The sequence below is a fragment of the Gymnoscopelus microlampas genome (assembly GCF_963454915.1).
Source record: "Gymnoscopelus microlampas genome assembly, chromosome: 15".
Classification (NCBI taxonomy): domain Eukaryota; kingdom Metazoa; phylum Chordata; class Actinopteri; order Myctophiformes; family Myctophidae; genus Gymnoscopelus; species Gymnoscopelus microlampas.
Genome location: NC_139952.1, coordinates 23,272,838 through 23,293,955, shown reverse-complemented (window position 1 = coordinate 23,293,955; position 21,118 = coordinate 23,272,838). Strand labels below are relative to the sequence as shown.

General features: G+C 43.0%; 1 protein-coding gene across 1 annotated transcript in view; it reads left to right on the top strand.

Moving 5' to 3' along the window:
- Positions 1-21,118, top strand: part of csmd2 (CUB and Sushi multiple domains 2) — a gene marked incomplete at both ends in the record, with an annotated part of 366,782 nt that overhangs the window by 143,877 nt on the left and 201,787 nt on the right. Inside the window, 2 exons of the mRNA XM_084080385.1 lie at positions 14,962-15,074; positions 18,342-18,419. Coding sequence (XP_083936511.1) covers positions 14,962-15,074; positions 18,342-18,419 — 191 coding nt within the window. The remainder of the gene's footprint in view (positions 1-14,961; positions 15,075-18,341; positions 18,420-21,118) is intronic.

The following is a 21,118-nucleotide window of genomic DNA, read 5'->3' as shown; positions in this document are numbered from 1 at the left end:
GAGAACGTAGAAAAGAAAGACGGAGAGAAGAGAAGGCAGATAGACCTTCTGTATAGACAGAGAGAGACTTGGAGGCAAAGAGTGAACACTCCTCTGACTCAGCCCTATCCATTTTCACACTCACAGGGTCAAATAGCCCTCCGGATTTAGCTGTGTTCTTCTCCCTACTTGCCACACTGATTGTCCGCTATTCTCTCTCTCTCTCTCTCTCTCTCTCTCTCTCTCTCTCTCTCTCTCTCTCTCTCTCTCTCTCTCTCTCTCTCTCTCTCTCTCTCTCTCTCTCTCTCTCTCTCTCTCTCTCTCTCTCTGTCTATCTCTGTGTGTGTGTGTGTGTGTGTGTGTGTGTCTGTCTGTCTCTCTCTCTTTCTCTCTCTTGTTCTCTCTCTCTCTCTCTTTCAACCCTCATTTACTCCCAGGCTCAGAGGAGAGAGGCGTGATGCGTTGTTGTAATCGGTGCTGGGTTATTATTGGTGTTTGTTTATAGTTGTCTTTTATGGATCTACAGGGAGGGCTCAATTACCACCGCCCGCTTTCAGGAGTGACCTTGGAAACTCATTTGTTTTTCTCCCGTTAACCGCGAGTCCAATAGCAACTCAGACGATTACACCAACACCAATCTGCAAGTGTGCCCCCATAGTGAGTTGTGATAATATGATAGAGTGTGTCCCTGAGTGTGTGTGTGTGTGTCTGTTTTTCTGTCTTTGTTTTCACATCATCATCATATGCTGTGACAATGGTTGGGATCAGAGGTTGGGAATTGACGTTGTCCACATAAATCATTTGGAAGTCCTCACAGGTATAGGAGTTCTTGTGTGTGTGTTTGTGCCTGATGTGGGCGAGGCGTTGTGCATTAGCTGGGTTTGAAAGAACAGCAGCAGGAGCGAGTAAGAGGAGAGGCAATAGCTACAGTATATTGTCTTAAGACATTTCTTTTTCACATTCACTTCCATCAAACCGGCAATGGTCCTGCATGGTTCATTTTGCCATGCTTGAGCTCTCAATAATCCAAGACCATTAGGCTGTGTGTGGTTTGCTCATCAGCACCGCTACACAGCAGTTCCGTGCCGCTCGGGTCTGACTTATTGCTCTGATCTGTGCGACTTTGTTTGCGTGCAATCCGGAGTTGTTCAGCAAGGGCAGATAGATCTCAATGACGAGTTCAAATGCAGAACCAGTGTCACTAAACTTTTTCTTGATTATGAGTCTGTGTTGCATTATAGTGGCACTCGGATTATTGTAATAAACAGTGTGGATGGAAAAAAAGTACTTTCCCAAAGAAAAAGAAAAAGCTTAACGTTTTATAAGACCCTGAACCCTGAGTTCTCTGTTATGCATTGACATATGCTTTCCATAACATCAAATGGAATAGTTAAACCATGGTGCAGCCGCTGATTGCGTTTCACATCAAATAGAAGCTATAGAGGTGGCATAGCAGCGTGAAAGAACATTCATCTGATTGTTCGGTGCTGCGTTTTAAAACACAATCATGTCACAGAGAGGACACCAGCATTTGAAGTGACTATCATGTCCTCCTAAAAGAGATCAGCTCACAGTGACTAGGATGTTTATGTCTCTGTGGAATGAAGCAGCATGGCAAAAATAGTCAAGTTCACTCTTCATTTCTTTGGCTATTGAAGTCACAAGAAAACAAATAAGGTACAGATGACTATGGAAGATAGTGTGTGTATTGCAAAGGCTGAGATTAAGAATGCTGAGATCTCTGCATATTTTGCCTTTGCACAAGACAGCAGTTCTGTTTGTGTTTATCTCGAATAAAGTTCTCTCATCTATGCAATGGTGTTAAATTGCCTATAGTGCTCAAAACTGCATTTGAAGGAACTGTCAAGATTGCCTTAAAAAAAGAATGAGAGCAAGAAGAGAAAAGAATTAGAGCAAGAAGAGAGACCTATCTTCAACATCAACTTCAATTTATTGTCACATTACAAGTTAACGCCAGGTATATTAGAGTAGGTGAAAATGTTTTGTGCTAGCGTCCCAAGAATTGCACAGAGAGAGAGAGAGAGAGAGAGAGAGGGAGAGAGAGAGAGAGAGAGAAAACAAGCCAAGATGAAGGGCAATGTTGTTCTTCCCAAAAGGACATTTCTTTCAATCATATCATATCATGTCCATATTATATGTTCTATGAGGGCAGAAAATGAGTTGTGAAAAAAAGAAAGAAAGGAATCCCTCTGAAGATTTAACAAGGCTAAAGGCATGATGGCCATGAATAAAACATGTTCACGCTGTAAAATCCATAGTGTTGATTTAACTTTGAGTGTACGAATGGAAACCAATTTGGTTCAGATGGATCCACAGTTTCACCGGTTTGGCCAGTGAAGCGTTGCCTTGCTTCTGTACGTCACTTGTTGCCCTCGGGGCTTCAATCCAACATAGCGTGGACTTACACAAGACCCAGTCGCCGGAAGCGCCTCTGCTAATGTTGTAGCCTTGTGGACTTATTATCTTGACAGTTCATAGAGCCTGGCTGGTGATTGTTTGAAGAAATGAATTAATAAGTGGTGCGGGTTTCGTGTTCCTGGGAACCAGGGGCTTTGCGCTGGATAGTTTGAAAGCCCCGTGTGCATTTTGGTCTGAGTCACATCTGAAGGTCACGGCTCAAAGTAAAGCCCCAGTTGCAGCCGCCTTCTAATACTGCCATGCTGGAGTCAACGCTTTTCAGGACTGATTAGTTTCACTACAGACAGATGTGACACATGCGAGTGTGTTTTGCATGTGGCTACTGTGTGTGTGTGTGTGTGTGTGTGTGTGGGAGAGAAGACCATGTATGTGTTCATACATGTATGCAGTGTGTGCGTCTGCGGTCACATGTGCTTTCATTTTTGACAGATTAATTTGTGTGCGCGCGCGCGCGTGTGTGTGTGTGTGTGTGTGTGTGTGTGTGTGTGTGTGTGTGTGTGTGTGTGCGTGCATGTACTGTATGTGTAGTTGTGTACACTGTATGTGTACACGTGCTGATGCTTCTGTGCATTGGCATGCCATGCGCGCACGTGCAGCCCTCTCGCTGCGCTGGCTTTGATTCCCGGAGCCTCATTAACATTCTGAAAGTTTGGGCTTTAAAGTCACTGTGACCCCGGCGCTGCTGCCGGCACCGGACCCTGCATACTGAGCAGGGCCCTGATTGATCTGCCTAAGTAGCTGCAATTAATCCACTAAGACCGGGAGAGCATCCGTGTCATTTTAGATTTAAACCACTTTAACCATTATTTTATACCGTGGCTATTCAAAAATAGCAGATATACAAGCTTGTAGGGCGGCATGAAGTGACAAGCTTTTGGATCTGCTATTTTTGAACAATCGTGAACATTTGTGCAAATCTTTGAATAGATATTATTATTAATATTTTAAAGCGACCATTTTTTGCTCATATCTTTGCTTATGGGGGACCCTGAAACAAAATACATATCATTCTTGGGGTCCTTGACATGAAAAGGTTTGAGAACCACTGATATACTGTAGCAACATAAGCTTTTCAGGAAACTGTTAGGATTTGGAAGACATTTGTAGAATCGGCCTCAGGTCTTAATGGGTTAACAGAGAAGCTCGGAGCCAGGATTACCCCCCCGTTACACACACACACACACACACACACACACACACACACACACACGTGCATGTGCACACACCGCCACCACCACCGCCACTACACAAATGCATGAGAGTGCACAAATGTAAGCGTGGTCATCAAACATCAGATCAAAAATGAACGGGCGCGTTTGAACGCTGACCCCTGCGGTGTTTGATCAGGAAGTGGAAGTGTTTCACCTCTGGCCCGTCGAACCACGCCCATTACCAATTATGCATGGAATCGTTTAACATTTTGGCCCTTACAAGCGAAAATGGACGACATAAAATGATGAATAAAAGTGTGCCGAAAAAAAGGTTGGCTCTTTCGGAGATGAAGGTCGCCAAATTGCCTGATGACAATGACCTTTGTTAGAATTCTGGAAGGTATGAACACTTTAATGAATCGCACCCCCACCCCTCATTGGCTGCTCCCTGTGGCACTCTGTCAACGTTATGTAAAAGGTCTTTGACTGGCCTCACATAATCCCGAGACCTTTTCTCTGTAGTGTGAATGGGTTATGGCTGTATTGATAACTTTTCTTTTCAGTTATTAATAAACCCATCATACTGTTCAAAGGATGTGAAATTTAAGTTCTCAGAGTCAGGGTTGTGTGACTAATTCATCAGTAGGAATACACAGGACAATGACGTAATGTTAATAACCACTTTATTAAACAACACTGCTTCTACAATTTATCGCACTTGAATGTAATGAGAATCGTGCAATGCAGTGAAAATAAAGCAATGGATAGTCTAATCACTCCGAATGAATGGAATATGCAATGCAAAAAAACATTGATTAAAATATCCATGATCACAAAAAACCTATAAAACCCATGGTCAGCTCATTGAGTGGGATATGAAAAAGGAGCCAATATGAGATCTGAAGTTGGCCTTCTGGTATTGGTGGATTGGGTACCACTAAATGAGTTTCTTGATATTCTAACTACTTTCTTCTTGGTATCCCTATGGTGGCCATGATCATAGGCCCTGGCAGCATTTAACTTGTAAATTGAAGTATATAGGGCTTAAGAGGTTCATTCTAGGAGAGCGTGTAATTGTAGCATGCTATCCGGGAGTGCTTGCTTCAGGAAAGGAGGGCTTGCAAGTGTTGTCGTAGCAACCAAGAAAACATTGTCTGATCACAGACAGTTCAATTAGGAGATTGCACATCTAGTACCCGTATTTATGCCAGGTGCTGGATAACAAGGCAGAAAGCAAACAGAAGTTAATATATCCGCACACTGGGGTGCGGATTTTTGAACTTCTGTTTGATCACAGACAGAGACAGGAAACACCACTAGGAAAGACCACACCTTCAACAAAATAGATTTAAGGTGATTTAAAAGAAAGTATGGTGGTTTATGGGCATAAACGGCAAAGGATATGAAAGTGTGGCATGAAAGAGCGCACTGCACGCAAAGCAAATCTTAGATGGTCAAGGGCATCAAACATGGGAGATTGGCTGCCAGCATGATCGTTAAATGGTGCACTGCATGCAAGTGTGGGGTGTACGACTACATCATAGGTGGTTGAGACATGGCGTGGACCATGGGTAAAGACCTTGGAGAGGAGGATAGAAGAAGAATCAAAAGAGGGGAAGGGAGGGTTACGAGATACAGTGCACACTGCCATGTTGGCAAAGCTGGGTTTAAATACCACGCTGATTTAAATACCACGCTGAGGTGTCATCAGCTTGATTGAAGACAGGTGAGTGATTGACATGGGGCGGAGTTGTCAACTGCTTCATAGGCAAGGAAGATAAATTAAGGAAAGGACACCGACGTCATTTTCTCTATCCAGCCATTCCAGCTGGCAGATTCGTCACACTGGGTGGCAAACTGCAGCCGGGAGTTCGATGGAATACATTGGAGTCACTGAGGGCCAGGTGGACCAGCTTCTCTGAACGCTTTTTAAAATACTCGGCTCAGGAAAATGAAAGACACATCGCACATTGTTTTCTGCTGTGCTGCTTTTCGATTTATAGAGGTATCTAAAGAGCACAAAGTATGTTTCTGAATGTGCCAAAGTATTGCGAGACCGTCGATCATTTCCTGCCTGACAACCAAATCTCGCGATATCACAGAGGCAGAAACTATACCTGCCGCTGTTTAGATGCCTCAATAAAGTTATATACTGTGCACATCGAAAAACAACCTGTGATATGTCTTCTTTCGTTCAGAAATAGTGTTTGCTCATAAGCTGTCCAGCCGGGTCTCATCGACTCCAATGTTATTTCACCGAACTTCCGGTGTGAATTTTTCACCCGAGAGCGCCATGGCGCATGCCCGGCGTCCAGCGCGTCCTTTCCTTAAATCAGTTTCCTTGTTGATCGGCCTGTGTTTTCCCTCCTGAAATTCAGTTGAACCAACTCCATTGGTCAAGTGCAGGGAAGTTACTTTAGTAGCTAGGTCTTTCACACAGTCACACTAGAAATAACAAAGTGACAGGCTACAAGCCATTTTGAAAGCCAGCGACATTAAGCTACAAACTGATCATGGTGACTTTTGATAAATATCCGACAAGTCCTATATATCATAGTAAAAAAATGATCAGACATATGATAAGATTGTTATGGCGTGCGTGCTTGGGAGTGTGTGTAGGCTTGTATTATACTACATCCCTTTATGTGACCCTAAAGGAAAAGTGGATTTTAGCAGGAACTAAATAAAAAAAATATTCAGTGCAGAAGCTACATAAACCCGCAACAGTGGATAAGATGCATTGTGCTTAGACATAATATCTAGGAACTTAACCACTTAAGCCCTATTTTACACCGTTTTTGAGTGGTTAAAATCAGTAGTTAAAATCACTCTGTTCCTTTTTTCCTGTGAGGTCCAGTTCCCAGCTTAGTCCTGGCAGCTCTGAAGTGAACACCTCATCCCCTGTTGGCCACTGCCATCACCTCGCCCTTGACCAAAATATATTTTTTTCGGACAGTCATCAACGTCTGACTCAGGCCGTCGGGATCTCTGGGGCCAGGGAACAGGAAAATGATTTAGTATTGCACTCCCGGGACCAAGTCTGCACAAAAATCTAATACGGTCAGCCAGACAGAGAGAGAGAGAGAGAGAGAGAGAGAGAGAGAGAGAGGGGGAGAGGGAGAGATTGGGGGGAGTGTTGAACAAGCCACAGCGCTCTCCAGGAGCCCTCCATCAATCTGTTTAGGACTCTATGTTGCTCCCCTGTAGTGACTTTCAACCCCTTTTCTGTGGTAAGAGTAAAAGACGAGAATGAAAGAGGGAGAGACAGAGGTGGCAGCGGGTCAAAGGGATCTTTATGGCACTCTGATTCCTTATTTATGAGCAGGCTAATCCCTCCTGGCAGATCTGGCGTCCCCTCCCTCCAGTGCCACAGCTTATCTGATCCCCGCGCCATTCTTTAGCTTGATGGCTGCATGTTAATGGGAGCTGATCCGAGCTCAAATTGCCCTTTAACTCAAAGGGACATTTTCATTTGTCCCTCTGGTGAAAAGGGCGATGGATACATTGTAACAAGGCAGAGAGATCCCCATGGAAACTGTGTGTGTTGTTGTGTGAGTTGTGGTGGTGGGGTGGTGGCCGTGTGTGTATGTGTGTGTGTGTGTGTGTGTGTGTGTGGGGGGTGAGGGGGGGCAGAGGGATCATGTTGTTTATGATTAAGCTCCATGCTGAAGTGTCAAGAGACAAGTCTCCTAGACTCTTTTTCATTATTATTATCTTTTTTTTTCTTTCTAGCAATACATGATTTGCGTTGGCGTCTGTTCAATTGTTTGAGCCGGGATTAATCCATTGAAGTTTAATGTGAACATAATACAGTGGGATGCAATGAAATTAGTGTTTTTGTAATGTTTCTTGTCTTTTCAATGTGTTGTGCTGTAATTGCTCATATCAGGCTCACGCTCAGGACAAATGATGTCATTATGTCTTGCCTTGTACAAACAAGGCAAGACTCATTTTTTCCTTTCTTTTTAAAGCAGCACTATGTAACTTTGTTGTAATGAATAAGATGCAATTTTGTCCAATCTGTATGGTAGAGTATGTTAATACAATATAACTTATACAATTGGGGTGGTTGTATTTTGTCTCCCTGCTCTTCTATTGAGACATTTATATATGACACGAATTTTGACCTGATGGTCAATATTCAATGTATCCCCTGATCAAGCAGGCAGGCTCTATTAGGTAAAAGGTACACATTTCAGCACTTCAGAGAAATGTATACAGTATGTGTCATGTCACGTTTTACTATTTTTTATTGTAACACCTGCACCACCATTACACTATTAATGTCACGCACCCCCTGCTTAGAGGCAGCTTGCACACCCCAGGGGGTGCATGCAGCACAGTTTGGGGGTCTCTGCTCTAGACAGAAGTACATGTCAGACACTCTATGAGTTGCCCGCTTTACTTGCCCCATCTTACCCATTCTCTTAAGTGATAAAACGTGCACCCTCCCCTGAGGCCCAACAGTCAGACTCGACTTTGTCAGCCACACGTGCTTCACCATAATCATAAATCACGACGATGTCATATGACAAGGTGTCACATTTCCACGCCACTTTCATTACACCATGCAACCTCCGGGCCACCCACTGAAAGGCAGGAAAATAATAATGCAATCAGATAAATAAATAAATTATGCTCATGTACAAAAAAAAAAAAAAAGGAAAGGAAAAAAAAGTAGACTAGAGAAAAGTAATTCCCGTAAAGGCAGAGGCTGAAAGTGATTGATTCAGGGTAGGACATTAATCTTGTTTCTGAGCTCACTGCCGTACGCCCATCCGTTATACCACAGATGAAAGGTGCGCGGCTATACGTTTAAGGCCAGGCGCTCGCTGCGGAATGCTCAACGAAGGCCAAGTAGGTCCCAAAGAGTTGAACTTTGACATTCCTGCCCGTCTGTCAGCGATCATGTCTGGCCGAGAGGCCGCGTCATAAATCTAGTTGACAGGCGACGTGAGTTTAAGGGATGAATCCGGGATGCACGCCGGGCGAAAGCTTCCGAAGTTCCAACATCCCTGTTGCTTCCCTGCAGCACATCGGGCAGACCTGATCGACATTCATCTGTTCATCATTCTTCACTTTAGTCCCCAAAATGGCGGTTTAAATGGTGACAGTGAAGAGGCATAGAGCATGCACATCCACTCTAGTAAGCTGCAATTACCTCTGCACACTGCTGTTGTTCCCACTGTTTATTCCAAGGATCTGATGAATGTTTCAATCCTATTCAGATCCTAGTGAAGATCCAGGCGTGATCGAAACAATGATGATACTTGCAATAAACAGTGGGACCAAAGTGGTGTGCAGACTTTCTTTTTTCCTTTATTAAACTGTGACAGTGCCCGAATAGGAAATTAGATTATAACTAAATAACTCAGAGGAATGTTAGAACACAGCTATACATTAGTTATACATAAAATATGTGACAAAATGAAAGAAGCGAGCTTTGGGATGCGAGCCGGGATGCTGTTTGTGGCTTTGATCAGGATATCTCTCATATTCTCCCAAAGAGAAAAGGGATCTCCTTAATCATTTAAACACCCCCTAAGGTGGGATAATATTATGTCAGTGTGTGGCCTCCCCCATACATGGAACCCTCCGGAAGCACCAGACAAGCTGAGGGAACACTGGATCTGACAGCTTCAAGTGACTTTGACTGCCACATCTCCTGACAGCCACGGAGCACTGAGGGGCATTTCATGCGTTGACACGACGCGTCTCGGACACTTGAGCGCCGACCACGCACACACACACCTTCGGCGTCATTGGCGTGGCTTAGAGAGCCCAGACGTGGACCTCCGCGGCGCGCCAGGAAATGGGGGTCATGGAAGGTATCCTGGAGGGGGCCAGAGGTGGAGGTAGCGGGGGCCACGGGCAATCAAAGTGATTTACGGATGTGGAGAAGAGGAGCCTTTCTCTGAGAGCGGCAGGCGAGCTGGTGACATGCGAGACGTTGAGGTCTCGCCGCCGTTATGCTTCCCCTCTATACCTTGCTCTCGTTCGCACTCGTCCATTCTCCTCGCCGCATGCTCGCAGGGTGGCTGAACGCGACGAATCACTGATGCTTTGATACGCCTTCGCCCCCATGTGCTTTCATTTTGCCTGCCTCTCTCTCACACACACGCACACATTTTCTTTTATTCTCTCTCTCTCTCTCTCTCCCTCTCTCCTACCTCATATTACTCTCCTAGTGTGTTTGGCTTCGGCTTAAATGATTAGCCTTGCTACTGTAAGACAGTGGCCCCTATGCGGGAAGAGCACACTATGTAAACTGAAGGGGCATTCTCTACATCAAAATTTCAGCTAATTCCTGGCTAAGCCCAGAAAACCCACGTGCTTTATTTGATCCTGTGAGAGCTCAACAGGGCCAGTCTGTTGCAGTTAGATTGCTCCGCCAGACGCCCTCGCCAGGCTAAACTGTCTTTTACGTTACATACCCCGCCCCGCCCCCCCACCGACCCTTCTCTTTGCCCACACAGAGGGCATACAGAAAGCCACTTTATTATTTTTTCCCCCACTGTGGCTGCTTGCGGATCTTGAACATACAGAGTGGATATTGGCTTGCAAAGTATGTCCTCTGCCCTTTTTATTATTCCCCCCTCCCCTCTTTCTTGCTATATTTATTTATTCACTTTTTTTTACCACTAACAATTTATTTTCTCACTCTCTCTCTTTCTAATCCCCCCACCCCTCCTCTCTCTCACTATCTCACTTTTGTTCCGTTCCTTACTTAGTTTTAATGAGTGCCAGGTAGAGGTCTCCGCTAATGCACTTCTCCTTGTGTGAGAGAGAGGCTGATGGGTAGGGTGGGGAGATGGGGAGGACACAGTCTGGAAAATCTAATTTACAGGTGGGAGATTGGAATACGTGTGCATGCGTGCAGTGTGTGCGTGTGTGTGCGTGTTTGTGCGTGTGTGTGCGCGTGTGTGTGTGTGTGTGTGTGTGTGTGTGTGTGTGTGTGTGTGTGTGTGTGTGTGTGTGTGTGTGTGTGTGTGTGTGTGTGTGTGTGTGTGTGTGTGTGTGTGTGTGTGTGTGTGTGTTCATGTTTGTGTGTGTGGCCACAGGAGATGAAGTGTCCCCAAACGACTTTGGCTTTAACAGCTGAAGAAGTGCCTGCTAAGCAAAGGCCCTCATTAGCATACAGATCAGGAGGCACTTTAAGTGTTTGTAAAGTATAATTCACCATGGCTTTGTCAAGCCCATAAAGAAGTGTCCTTTTCCCAGTGAATGCCCAGGCAGATATACCTCCACAGTGTTTCCTACAGAATTTTATTCTATTTGTTGTAGTAGCTGACCAGGAGAGAGAGAGAGAGAGAGAGAGAGAGAGAGAGCGTGCGTGCATGCGTGCGTGCGCGCTGGCTATAATTGCACTGCAATTATTTTAATTGCCAAGTACAGTACTTTGTGGCAAATAAATCATTTAACAATATATAGCTTGATTGCTTCACTAATCTAATTCACTGTCTAATAAAATGTAAAAAGTGAATAGTTGCTGTTTAGTATTGGTCAGACGTGATCAAGACAACCTTAATTTCAATGTATCCAGTCAAAGAATAGAAAAGCACATACTCAATAAAGATCACTCGCAACATTTTGGTTAACAGCCTTTTTCAGGCATCAGGTACCTGAAGGTTATTGACTGAAAAATTGATATAATTAGGAATATTTTTCTTTATCGAGCGAGTGAAGACCGTGAGCGGATGTTTTTATTATTATTTGATCTGTGAGTGTGTATGCTCCACCATTGCACCTGTTGCAAAGACTTTTTCCAGGTGTGCAAAAGACCAATATATCCTGGGTAATATTTTGGACAGGCATGCAAGGTGGGGCAAAACATCAGCCTGGAAAACATTCAGTATTATGTACACTAATCTGTACGTAACACCCTGAATGTATTGTTTGTTTCTTCCGTTAAGGCTGCTCAGGACTATGCTCAAGTTCCTCTGTAGTGTCTGGATGGCCTTTTGCTGAGTGTATTTCTGTGATTTTATTGTTGTATTTCCGCGTTGAATTATTGACCTTCTCAGACATAATAATTATTCACTGTCATAAATGTTTCTTGTATACTCGCTGTAATTGTCCTATACTGTAGTTTGTCTGCTTCGCATGTGTTAATTTTCATTTATTCAGTCTGGTTGAGGATCATTTATTTGAACCTGAGCGAGACTAATAGGCACTCTGTGAACACATTGACTACACTTGTTTGACCAGGCAGGGCCTGCCTAAGTGTTACTATTTGAGGAGTGTTGTTTTGGCCATGCTTCATTCTGAAGAAGACGTTTTTTTGTCGAAACATGAATCAAATAAAACTTTGACTGGGAGCACTTTAAGCCACAGTGGGCAGACTTTTCCCAGTGTGAGAGCCAGCATTCCAGGAAAAATTGCCAACAACCTCTTTCATAATGTGGTCCCTATTTTGGGCATGCCGTTAGGACAAGAATGATCAAAAATCTTGAAAATAGCAGGTCCACTAGCTCAGAATGTGTCGCAGTGCAACATGTTGTGAGCTGGTAGACCAGTTATCTTCACTATTTGTCATACAAGTAAGTATGTAAGGCTTAAGTGGTTGAACGGATTAGTTATGAATTGACAGAAGATAACTACAATGAAATCAGATTGCTGTACATTATTATAGATATAATCATTAGTTATGAATAGAGAAGATTAACTACAATGGCATCTGCTTACTGTACATTATTGCCTTAGATATGATTAGTTATGAATAGACAGAAGATAACTACTATAGTATCAGATTACTGTACATAATTAGTTTACAGTAAATATGATGATTAGAGTAGAGGCTATTCTGGAGAATACTGTGGTATCATATTACTAGCTGGTATCTGGTAACACTGACACACAGGGTTCTGGATGCTGCCTTTAGCTTTGCAGTACAATTTGCATGCTTTCTAAAATATAAGAATGAATTTAATAACTTATTTGAAGGTGGTCGCTTACAGTGGTCATGTAGACTACCATTTCACATCATGGGCCAACAAGGGCCAATTTGTGGGCTGCACAAAGTCACAGCCACCATCTTTCAGAACCTGTGTGAAAGTTGCTTAGCAACCCCGTTCACACACACTGAATTTAAATGCAATTATTTATTGACAAACATGGCATACAAATAATAATCTCACATGGGCATGAAATAATTACCCGTCATAATGGCTGCCCTGTCTAAATAGAATATCTCTGTTGGGATTGGAGGCTCTGCTTCTTACAAAATAGTTTATTTACATTCTTGTCACAACAGTGTCTGCTTTGCTATAGGCAATAGAGCCCAGGAATTGATTGAACACGTGTCCCTCTTTATCCATGTATCTGAGAGAAAGTTCAGTAACAGGATCCAAGATTTATGGGATTCTGACATCACACAAACTAAACGTTCCCATATTGGACATGCAAATCATGTTGCCTGGAGACACATTGACATCATGGACTACCAGGCTAATTACCTGTGATTATTTGATCTGGATGAGAATCGGCTCCTCTGCTGCTAAGATCTCAAAGAACATGTCAATTACAGGATGAGACCTATAATAATTCCTCTGGTCAATCTTAATAGAGTGTGTGTGTGTGTGTGTGGGGGGGGGGGGGGGGGTGAATTGAATCTCAAATAGTGGCTAGTGGACTTTTTTAAATATAATGTTTCTTTGCATTTTCAAGCTCCTTTTCAGCCCCCCCCCCCCCCCAGTTAATTGTTTATCAACAACAACAACAACCTTATTTTCCAAGACAGCAGTGGGCTCAAAGGAGTCCACTGCAAATGACAAAATGATTAGATCTCCACAAGTTATGGAGATGTAAAATTGACTATGCTGTGTGTGGTACAGCCAAGTCTTAAATTGAGGCATATTCAGCCACTCTGGATAAAATCCAGTGCCTCTGAGCGCTGCTTGCCCCATGCATGTCCCATCTACAGGGCACAGAAGAATAGAAATGAGGCCTATGTCTTTACCTGCCCTGCTTCTAAATATCTCTCTGTTGCTGTCAATCTCATCTGTTGCTTCTGCCCACACGTCTGCCCCTTTGTATCTCCTGAGAGTGTACAAATTGCACTTCCATTTGGTTCCATTTGTATCCTCTCAGAGTTAAATTAACAATGAGGAATTTACTTTGTAAGCTAGCTGTCCCACATTAGCATCCTCCTCTGCTCCTCTGTCTCTCTCTTCATTAGCTACCGCTGTCCCTTCCTCACCCTCTCTTAATGCTTCAGCTGTCACAGCAGCACTGGTTGAAACCTGGAAATATTCCAAGCAAATTAATTGGATAGCTAAGCTAATCACGCTGGTCACACTGGTCAGCATTCCCACGTGTGTTTTCTTAAGTGTCTCTGTACTCTGGTTTTGGAGAAAAGACTATTTTCCTTTCAATATTCATATGGATAGCTATAATGTTAACTTAGCTATCCTTTCGAGAGAGAGAGAGAGAGAGAGAGAGAGAGAGAGAGAGAGAGAGAGAGAGAGAGAGAGAGAGAGAGAGAGAGAGAGAGAGAGAGAGAGAGAGAGAGAGAGAGAGAGAGAGAGAGAGAGAGAGAGAGAGAGAGAGAGAGAGAGAGAGAGAGAGAGAGAGAGAGAGAGAGAGAGAGAGAGAGAATATATTTTTAAATATAGAAATGCTGCTCTTTCTATTGTGTCATACCATGGTTCAGTGGCGGCTTTCCCCAGGTAGTGCTACACCAAAAATTAAGCCAACACTACAATTATTTGAAAACCGTAGTTACAAGTTACTTTGTAGATTGTGATTATTATTACAAAACATACATAACCACATAGCCATTTCGGCCATTTGAAAATAGCCGATCTGCCATTTTAAAAGGATGTTTATAAATTGTATACATTTGAAAACTTTCTGCATATTGAGTACTTTTACTTTTGGTAGTTTGATACCATTACTTTTGTACTTTTACTCAAGTAAATTTTGAATTCCGGGCTTTTACTTGTAACAGAGTATTTCTACATTGCAGTATTGATACTTAAGTAAAACATTTGAATACTTTTTCCACCACTGATATATCCATTCACTGCAATAACAACGACGCTTGTGGGCTTGTACATTGACGATACCGTTGTGCGTCGAAGCATAGCTCAGTCAGCATAGACATAACAGGCATAGAAAGTGAAGCTCAGCAGTTGGAATGAGCAGGAGCTGTCAGTACAGTTCTATGTGTATAGATATCTATGCCTTAGATGCGTAGCAAACCTGCGCCCAAAGAAGCCCTGTTCACTTGCATTGAAGAGTGGCCGCCACTGCTATGGTTTGCAGTAGTTGCTTTGTGCTTCCCCTTGTGTGTGTCTCTTATGGAACCTTGGATACTCGATTATGAATATACCCAATATTCTAAATATTACTTTACCTGACAGACCTCTTTTCTTTGTTTCAATGTCTTCAGGTTCACAGGGCCCAACCTCCCCTCGCCCATCATCAGCAGCAAGAACTGGCTCCGTCTGCACTTCACCTCGGATGGCAACCACAAACTGAGGGGCTTTAGTGCCCAGTATCAAGGTGAGATACCAGTGGAGACTTTATAGCTGTTGATATTAAATGCAGCTACTGTACTTTTCATCCTATTCCACTATTTTAGCTGCAGGTAGGTAGCCAGTGTAGCAGAGCAGGCCTTCCTGATGCCCAGAAGTCTAATATTGGAATAAATAAATGAATGAATTGGTTTATGCACAAAAACAAGACAATTGCATTATTCAGAACGGCATCAGAATGTGCATGAATCAGGCCTCCCAGAGAAGCTATTAAGCTTATTAGAAGGGAGTCTGATACGGGTGAAAGAAATCGGCTTGTCCGCATAACGGTTTCCCTGCTTGAAGACCAGTTGCCTTATATCTCCCAGCGGGATTCCCCTTTGGATGAGTGTTAGATGTTTGGACCCAGGTGTTTTGAATCCAGGTGCTTACACCAGTAAAATAAATGTATTCATTAAATGTATGCCATGTATTTAATTATATTATACACTATATGTAATAACTACCCTGGATGGCTTGGTTCCAGGCTTAAAATAATTCATATAAATATATTTTCGTAAATCTCTATGGGGAAAATGAATGGGCTTTCTATTTGTGGAACCACAAAATGGCCGCCAATACTATGCTCTATATAGTAAATATCATCTTTGTCATAGATTTGTTCTATATAGAATATTATATATTTTTTTCTTTTTTCTGGTGTCTTTCGGCAAAGCTAACATTTTCCCAAGCAGAATTAGCTAATTAAAATGCTGCAACATGATTAGATTTGAAGCCCAATTAACAGGATCACACATGTATGCAAAAGCACACAGACACACAGATGCACAGGCACACGCCAGTATGAGTGGCGAATAAGGATTAGTCTATCCGTCCATCACTAAAATGACAAAAAAGAGACCATCTCTAGGAATCTCACCTCCAGTCATCCGCTTAAAGATTCAAATGAGAGATAGGGAGGGAGGGAGGAAGGGAGAGAGAGGAAGGGGGGGTTGACTGAGATATGGACAAGATGAAAGCAGCTGAGGATGAGGTGCATATGGGATTATAGGTCCAGGGCCCTATATTTGCCACTGCTTTACCCTCACCCGCTGCCCACTATCCGTGAATTACTGCCCGCTACCCGTGAAATACGGATAAGGTAGCTGGCACTGTCCCTAAACGGTATTTTGCGGCCGCTATACCCGCTATTCATTATACCGACTCCGTTATTTGCGCTTGGAGGTTTGCCCATGGGCGTGTGTTGTTGCATTGTCCCTAAAATTGCCATTTTGCCCACACACGTTTTGGAAAGCGCATAGCGGAATCTAAAACCACCCGCTATGCCAAATTGGTTTGGTAGAGCGTGCGCCTGCAATGGACATGTCGGGAGTCCAGCTGGGCGCACAACGGCACAACATTCAAAGGCTCCCTTTCTCCTAATTCTCAACAAATCTCTGTGATTCTAATTTTCCTATAATCAGCAGAAAGGAGGGTGTCAATTGTGTTTATATAAGATGATAGTCTATTCAAAGAAGACAATTTGTGCTTCGCGCAATGCTCTCCAAATTACACACTTCAGTTTTATTCATCGATTACACAGGAAATAATTAACTGATTACAAAAATATAAAATTCTCTCTAATCAGTAACATGTACAGTAGGTGATACTTATGTCTATCAAATGTGGTTTTATTGAAAGGCAATCAAAGGCTAGAGCCTATGAAGTAAACGTCGGGCGTATGGTGTCCAACGTTGGAGCGCCTCAGTGCAGCTCGTGCGAAAGGAGCAGTGTTGCCAGAATTTGCGAGTGGAATAAGCAACCAGGTCTATGAAAACAAGCCCAAAAGAAGCGACTACATGAGCACATGGCCACATGAGCACTTCAAACCTATATATGTCGGCCATTAAACAATGTGCATATTTATATATGTTGGCTATTTGAAAATAGCCGATCTACAAGCTCAGAACCAGGGCCACCATTATTTACAAGCAACTTTACAGAAAATGTGGCTTATAATAAGCAGACCTGGCAACACTGGCAGAGAGGGAGAGAAGAGAGCGTAAGATTGCATTTGGGATAATGGCTTGCGCAGTCTTCTCTTAAAGGCAATGGTATCTAGCACTGTGATTGGTTTTATTATTGTAATGCCCAAACCACACCTATGCATAATGTAACGGGTAGTGCAGGTGTTTTGTGGATAAGGCAGGTGTCCCAAAATAGTTACTTTTGCACAGGAACGCCCCTTGCCCAGTCCTAAATCCTCAAATAGTGGGTTTAGCCGTTATGGCCCATTATAGGGCCCGCAGTGTAAGATAAATTAATAATATGTTTAGAGACTCCGAGAGAAGAGGGAGAAGAATTACACTTTAATTAGATTGACTGTTGACTCGACACACTCTCCTCACTATGAATCCCAGTCAGCATATAGGCTCATTTCAGTTCTGAAGTGATTGTTGGATCGAAACCTCTTCACGTTAATTCCATTTAGGCGTCCACCACATACAGAAGGTGAAGTGTTATAAATGTGTCTGAGTGTAGGTACAGTACCTTTTATTGTTTTCAGAATATCATGTGAAAACTGAAAATATAAAAATTAAATACAAAATTACATTTCATGCTTCTGCATAACATGACTTTCTGGCTTTGAAACACAATTTGGCTGAAACAGATAAATGCAGAGGAGTTAATTAAATAGAATATGTGTTTATAGACGTGTGAAGAGTAGCACAGATAATGTTGATGGTGTTTTTGGAAATGATGAATAAATGCATTTTGATGAGAGCCTCTCATTTCGCCCCCAAACCCCCCCCCCCCCTTTCCCCTGTGAATGTGTTGATGGCTTTTTTTGTCCTTTCACTTTTCCCCATGCAATTATCATCAAACCCAATCATTTAAACTTTGTCATATCATTTGATACAAGTGGCTATTTTGTGCAACTTTTATTCCACTTTTATGTACCCAGCCCACTAATCCTCATTATTCCCTTCCACCTCCTCCCACAAATGGAGGAGGAAATTACACACATTGTTGAGCACTCCTTCCGTTTCTAAACCAAGCTTTATGAGTGGAATCGAAGGTTTTGTTGTGGATTAATATGGAAGTTTTGCAGCTTCGTCTGAGTCTTGGCGTACATTGTTCCATGATGAGCATGGTTGGATTCGCTGATGAGAGCCATTGCTCAAGACCTCTTCACTATTCATCCATTTAGTTTCTTTCTGAATACACACTAGCATGAGAAGTGGGCCTGGGCGGGATGAGTATTGTTAACATTTGGATCTCTCTAATAATGTGTTTCTCTATTTTCCCTTCACAGTCAAGAAGATGACTGAACTCAAATCTCGAGGTGTTAAGATGCTGCCCAGCAAAGACAACCACCACAAGATTTCAGTGTGTAAGTTATGAAGTGAACTTCTTTTGTCCAAGGCTAGCCTACTTTGCAACAAGCCTAATGCTTTTTGGATGAATGTTTCCACGTGAACGTGGGGTTTTATAAATTTGAAAGCACTACAGCTTCACCAACAAGTCCAGCATTTCTGGTTGCAAAACATCTGCACCACATTTGATGGAGAGAGCTGTGGTTGTCATTATATTACAGGAAGGAAGGAATGTATGTAGTTTTACTGACGATGATGATTAAGATTATTTCCTGTATATATTCTGATTTCATCTATATATTCTTTGATAGATGTGTGCATTGTCTCATTCAAAATAATGCGGTGCACTGCAGAGAAAACATTTAATATCTATGTTTGCAGAGTAGAGATATAGCTCAGTTTGCAGAGACAATGATACTATTGTTTTGTTATACCGTGTGAAAAAGTGTTTGCATTTACTTTTACGTTCTGGCACTAGGGACCTGGTTGGTGCAGTGGTTTGCAACCAGTGTGTGATAAACAAGGACCAGTGTTTACTTCTATACGGGAGACAATGCAACGGCCTCCTCAGAATGTTCTCATTGCTCCGCTTTTGTGCAAAGTCTCCTTTCCCTGTTAGTTTGGAGGACGAGGTGAATGAGTGGAGTGGTAAACACATGAAGGCCACACTGTCTGCTGAAGAATGGCAGATCAGTAGACAAAAGACAGTGGTAATTGCATTGGTTGCCCTTTCTTCCATGTTATGGAGAATCTCTCTCTCCATTGTCTCTTGTCCAATCTCTTTCCATCTGTCTGTGCATCTCTCTCTCTTTCTGTCTTATTGCTTACTCCCCCCCCCCCCCCCCTCTCTCTCTCTCTCTCTCTCTCTCTCTCTCTCTCTCTTGTCACTGGGCATTATCGCTTCCCAGCTTTATTTACATTTCTGTAACCTTCACATCAACACCAGATCACCTGTATCAATCTTAAAGATAACCAGTGACAGTGTTTGGGTTTGAGGCTGGATAAGCACACTTTCAGACATGTATTATTATCTTGTTATTCTCCTCCTACCTTCACACTTAACCTTTTTCGCCCGCTAGCGGCGGGGCGCCAAGGATGGCTGTTGGTCGGTTGATCGGTCCATTCACCACTGTGGCCCCAAACATACCTTGAAAAGTACTTGATGGATTGCCATGGCATTTTCCCGGCACCTTCATGAACCAGAGGGGTTGAAACAGAGGGGTTCATGAAGGTGCACACAAGTTATCCCAAAATATAGTGAATCTAGTGCTATGAATCTTGCAGAGCATATTTTAGTCTTTATTTAACCAGGTAGACCTCATTGAGAAATGGAATCACATTAAAATAATCCATACAGGGTAAAGGAGACAATTAAAAGCAAACATAAATAAAACACAGGATTTGGCTGGCACAAATACTAAAACTAAAGACAAGGGAAATGTCCCACACTTGGTCTAATGCCTTTAAAGTTGAGACAAAGCATCATAAGTTATCAGTTCTGTTAGCTTTAAGTCTTTCTGAAAGGTGTTCCATGCAAAGGGGATAGCGCAGGGGTTTTCAACCGGTGGTCAGGGACCACCTGCAATACCTCCGCGATAGCAGGTGGTCCCTGGCCATGCATTTTTTAAATGTATTTCTTTATTTTATTTTAATAACTTACAGGAGTTCTTACTGTATGGTGTGTGTGTGTGATATGAAATGTGAGCTTACCATAATCACAGTAATCCTTAATCATATTCTATCATATTCAAACAAAATCACTGTATTTTATTAGATATCATATTAATATTATAGCTATTTTTTCCAGCTCCCTGTGGTGCATGAACCCCCGGCCACTATTGTGTGGGGTGGGTCTATGATGGACCCACCACGCACAATAGTGGTGGTCCCCAGGTTGCTCTTTGTCAGGATGGTGGTCCCTGGGTCAAAATCAGTTGAAAACCCCTGGGATAGCGTATTTGAAAGTTTTTTTTACCCAGCTCAGTATATGAGCATATGGATTGGAACAGTCAAGGTCAAAACATCAAAACATCATAGTGGAGGTTGTAATGTCCATGGGTCCATATAGGTGAGTACACAGACCCGAGGAGAGCTTTATAAAGCTCAACCAATGGGTGCACCCTAACTATTTGAGTGACCCCATGACCTGTCCTCTGGCCCCACCCGCAGTCCAAAATATAAACTTTTCACAAAATATATCTGCAGGTTCCAGGATGAACCCCGCTGATTTTGGTGACCCCATGGCTTTATTCCTCTAGCAGCGCCATGCACTCTTTGGCGGCAGTGGTTCAGGGGTAGAGTGGCTGGGTAGAATGAGCTGGAAAACCGCAAGGTTCCCAGTTCGATCCCGGGCTGGGGCGCTCCCCTAGAGTTAGTGTCGAAGTGTCCTTGAGCAAGACGCTGAACCCCTAATTGCTCCCGATGAGCAGGTTGGTGCCTTGCATGGTTTCCTCCGCCATCGGTGTATGAATGTGTGTGTGAATGGGTTAATGGCACAATCAATGTAAAGCGCTTCGGATAGAAGCGCTATATAAATGCACCATTTACCATTTTACCATTTATATCCATTTGGGTGTAAGGAGTAGTACCGACTGTAAGGGCTGCTGGTGGAGCCTGTTTAACTTTAGTATCTCTTCCCCCCACATTCTTATCCGATCCTACAGGTACATCAGAAGAGAAATCCACTCAACGGCATGCTGCTCTTAATGTGCACACA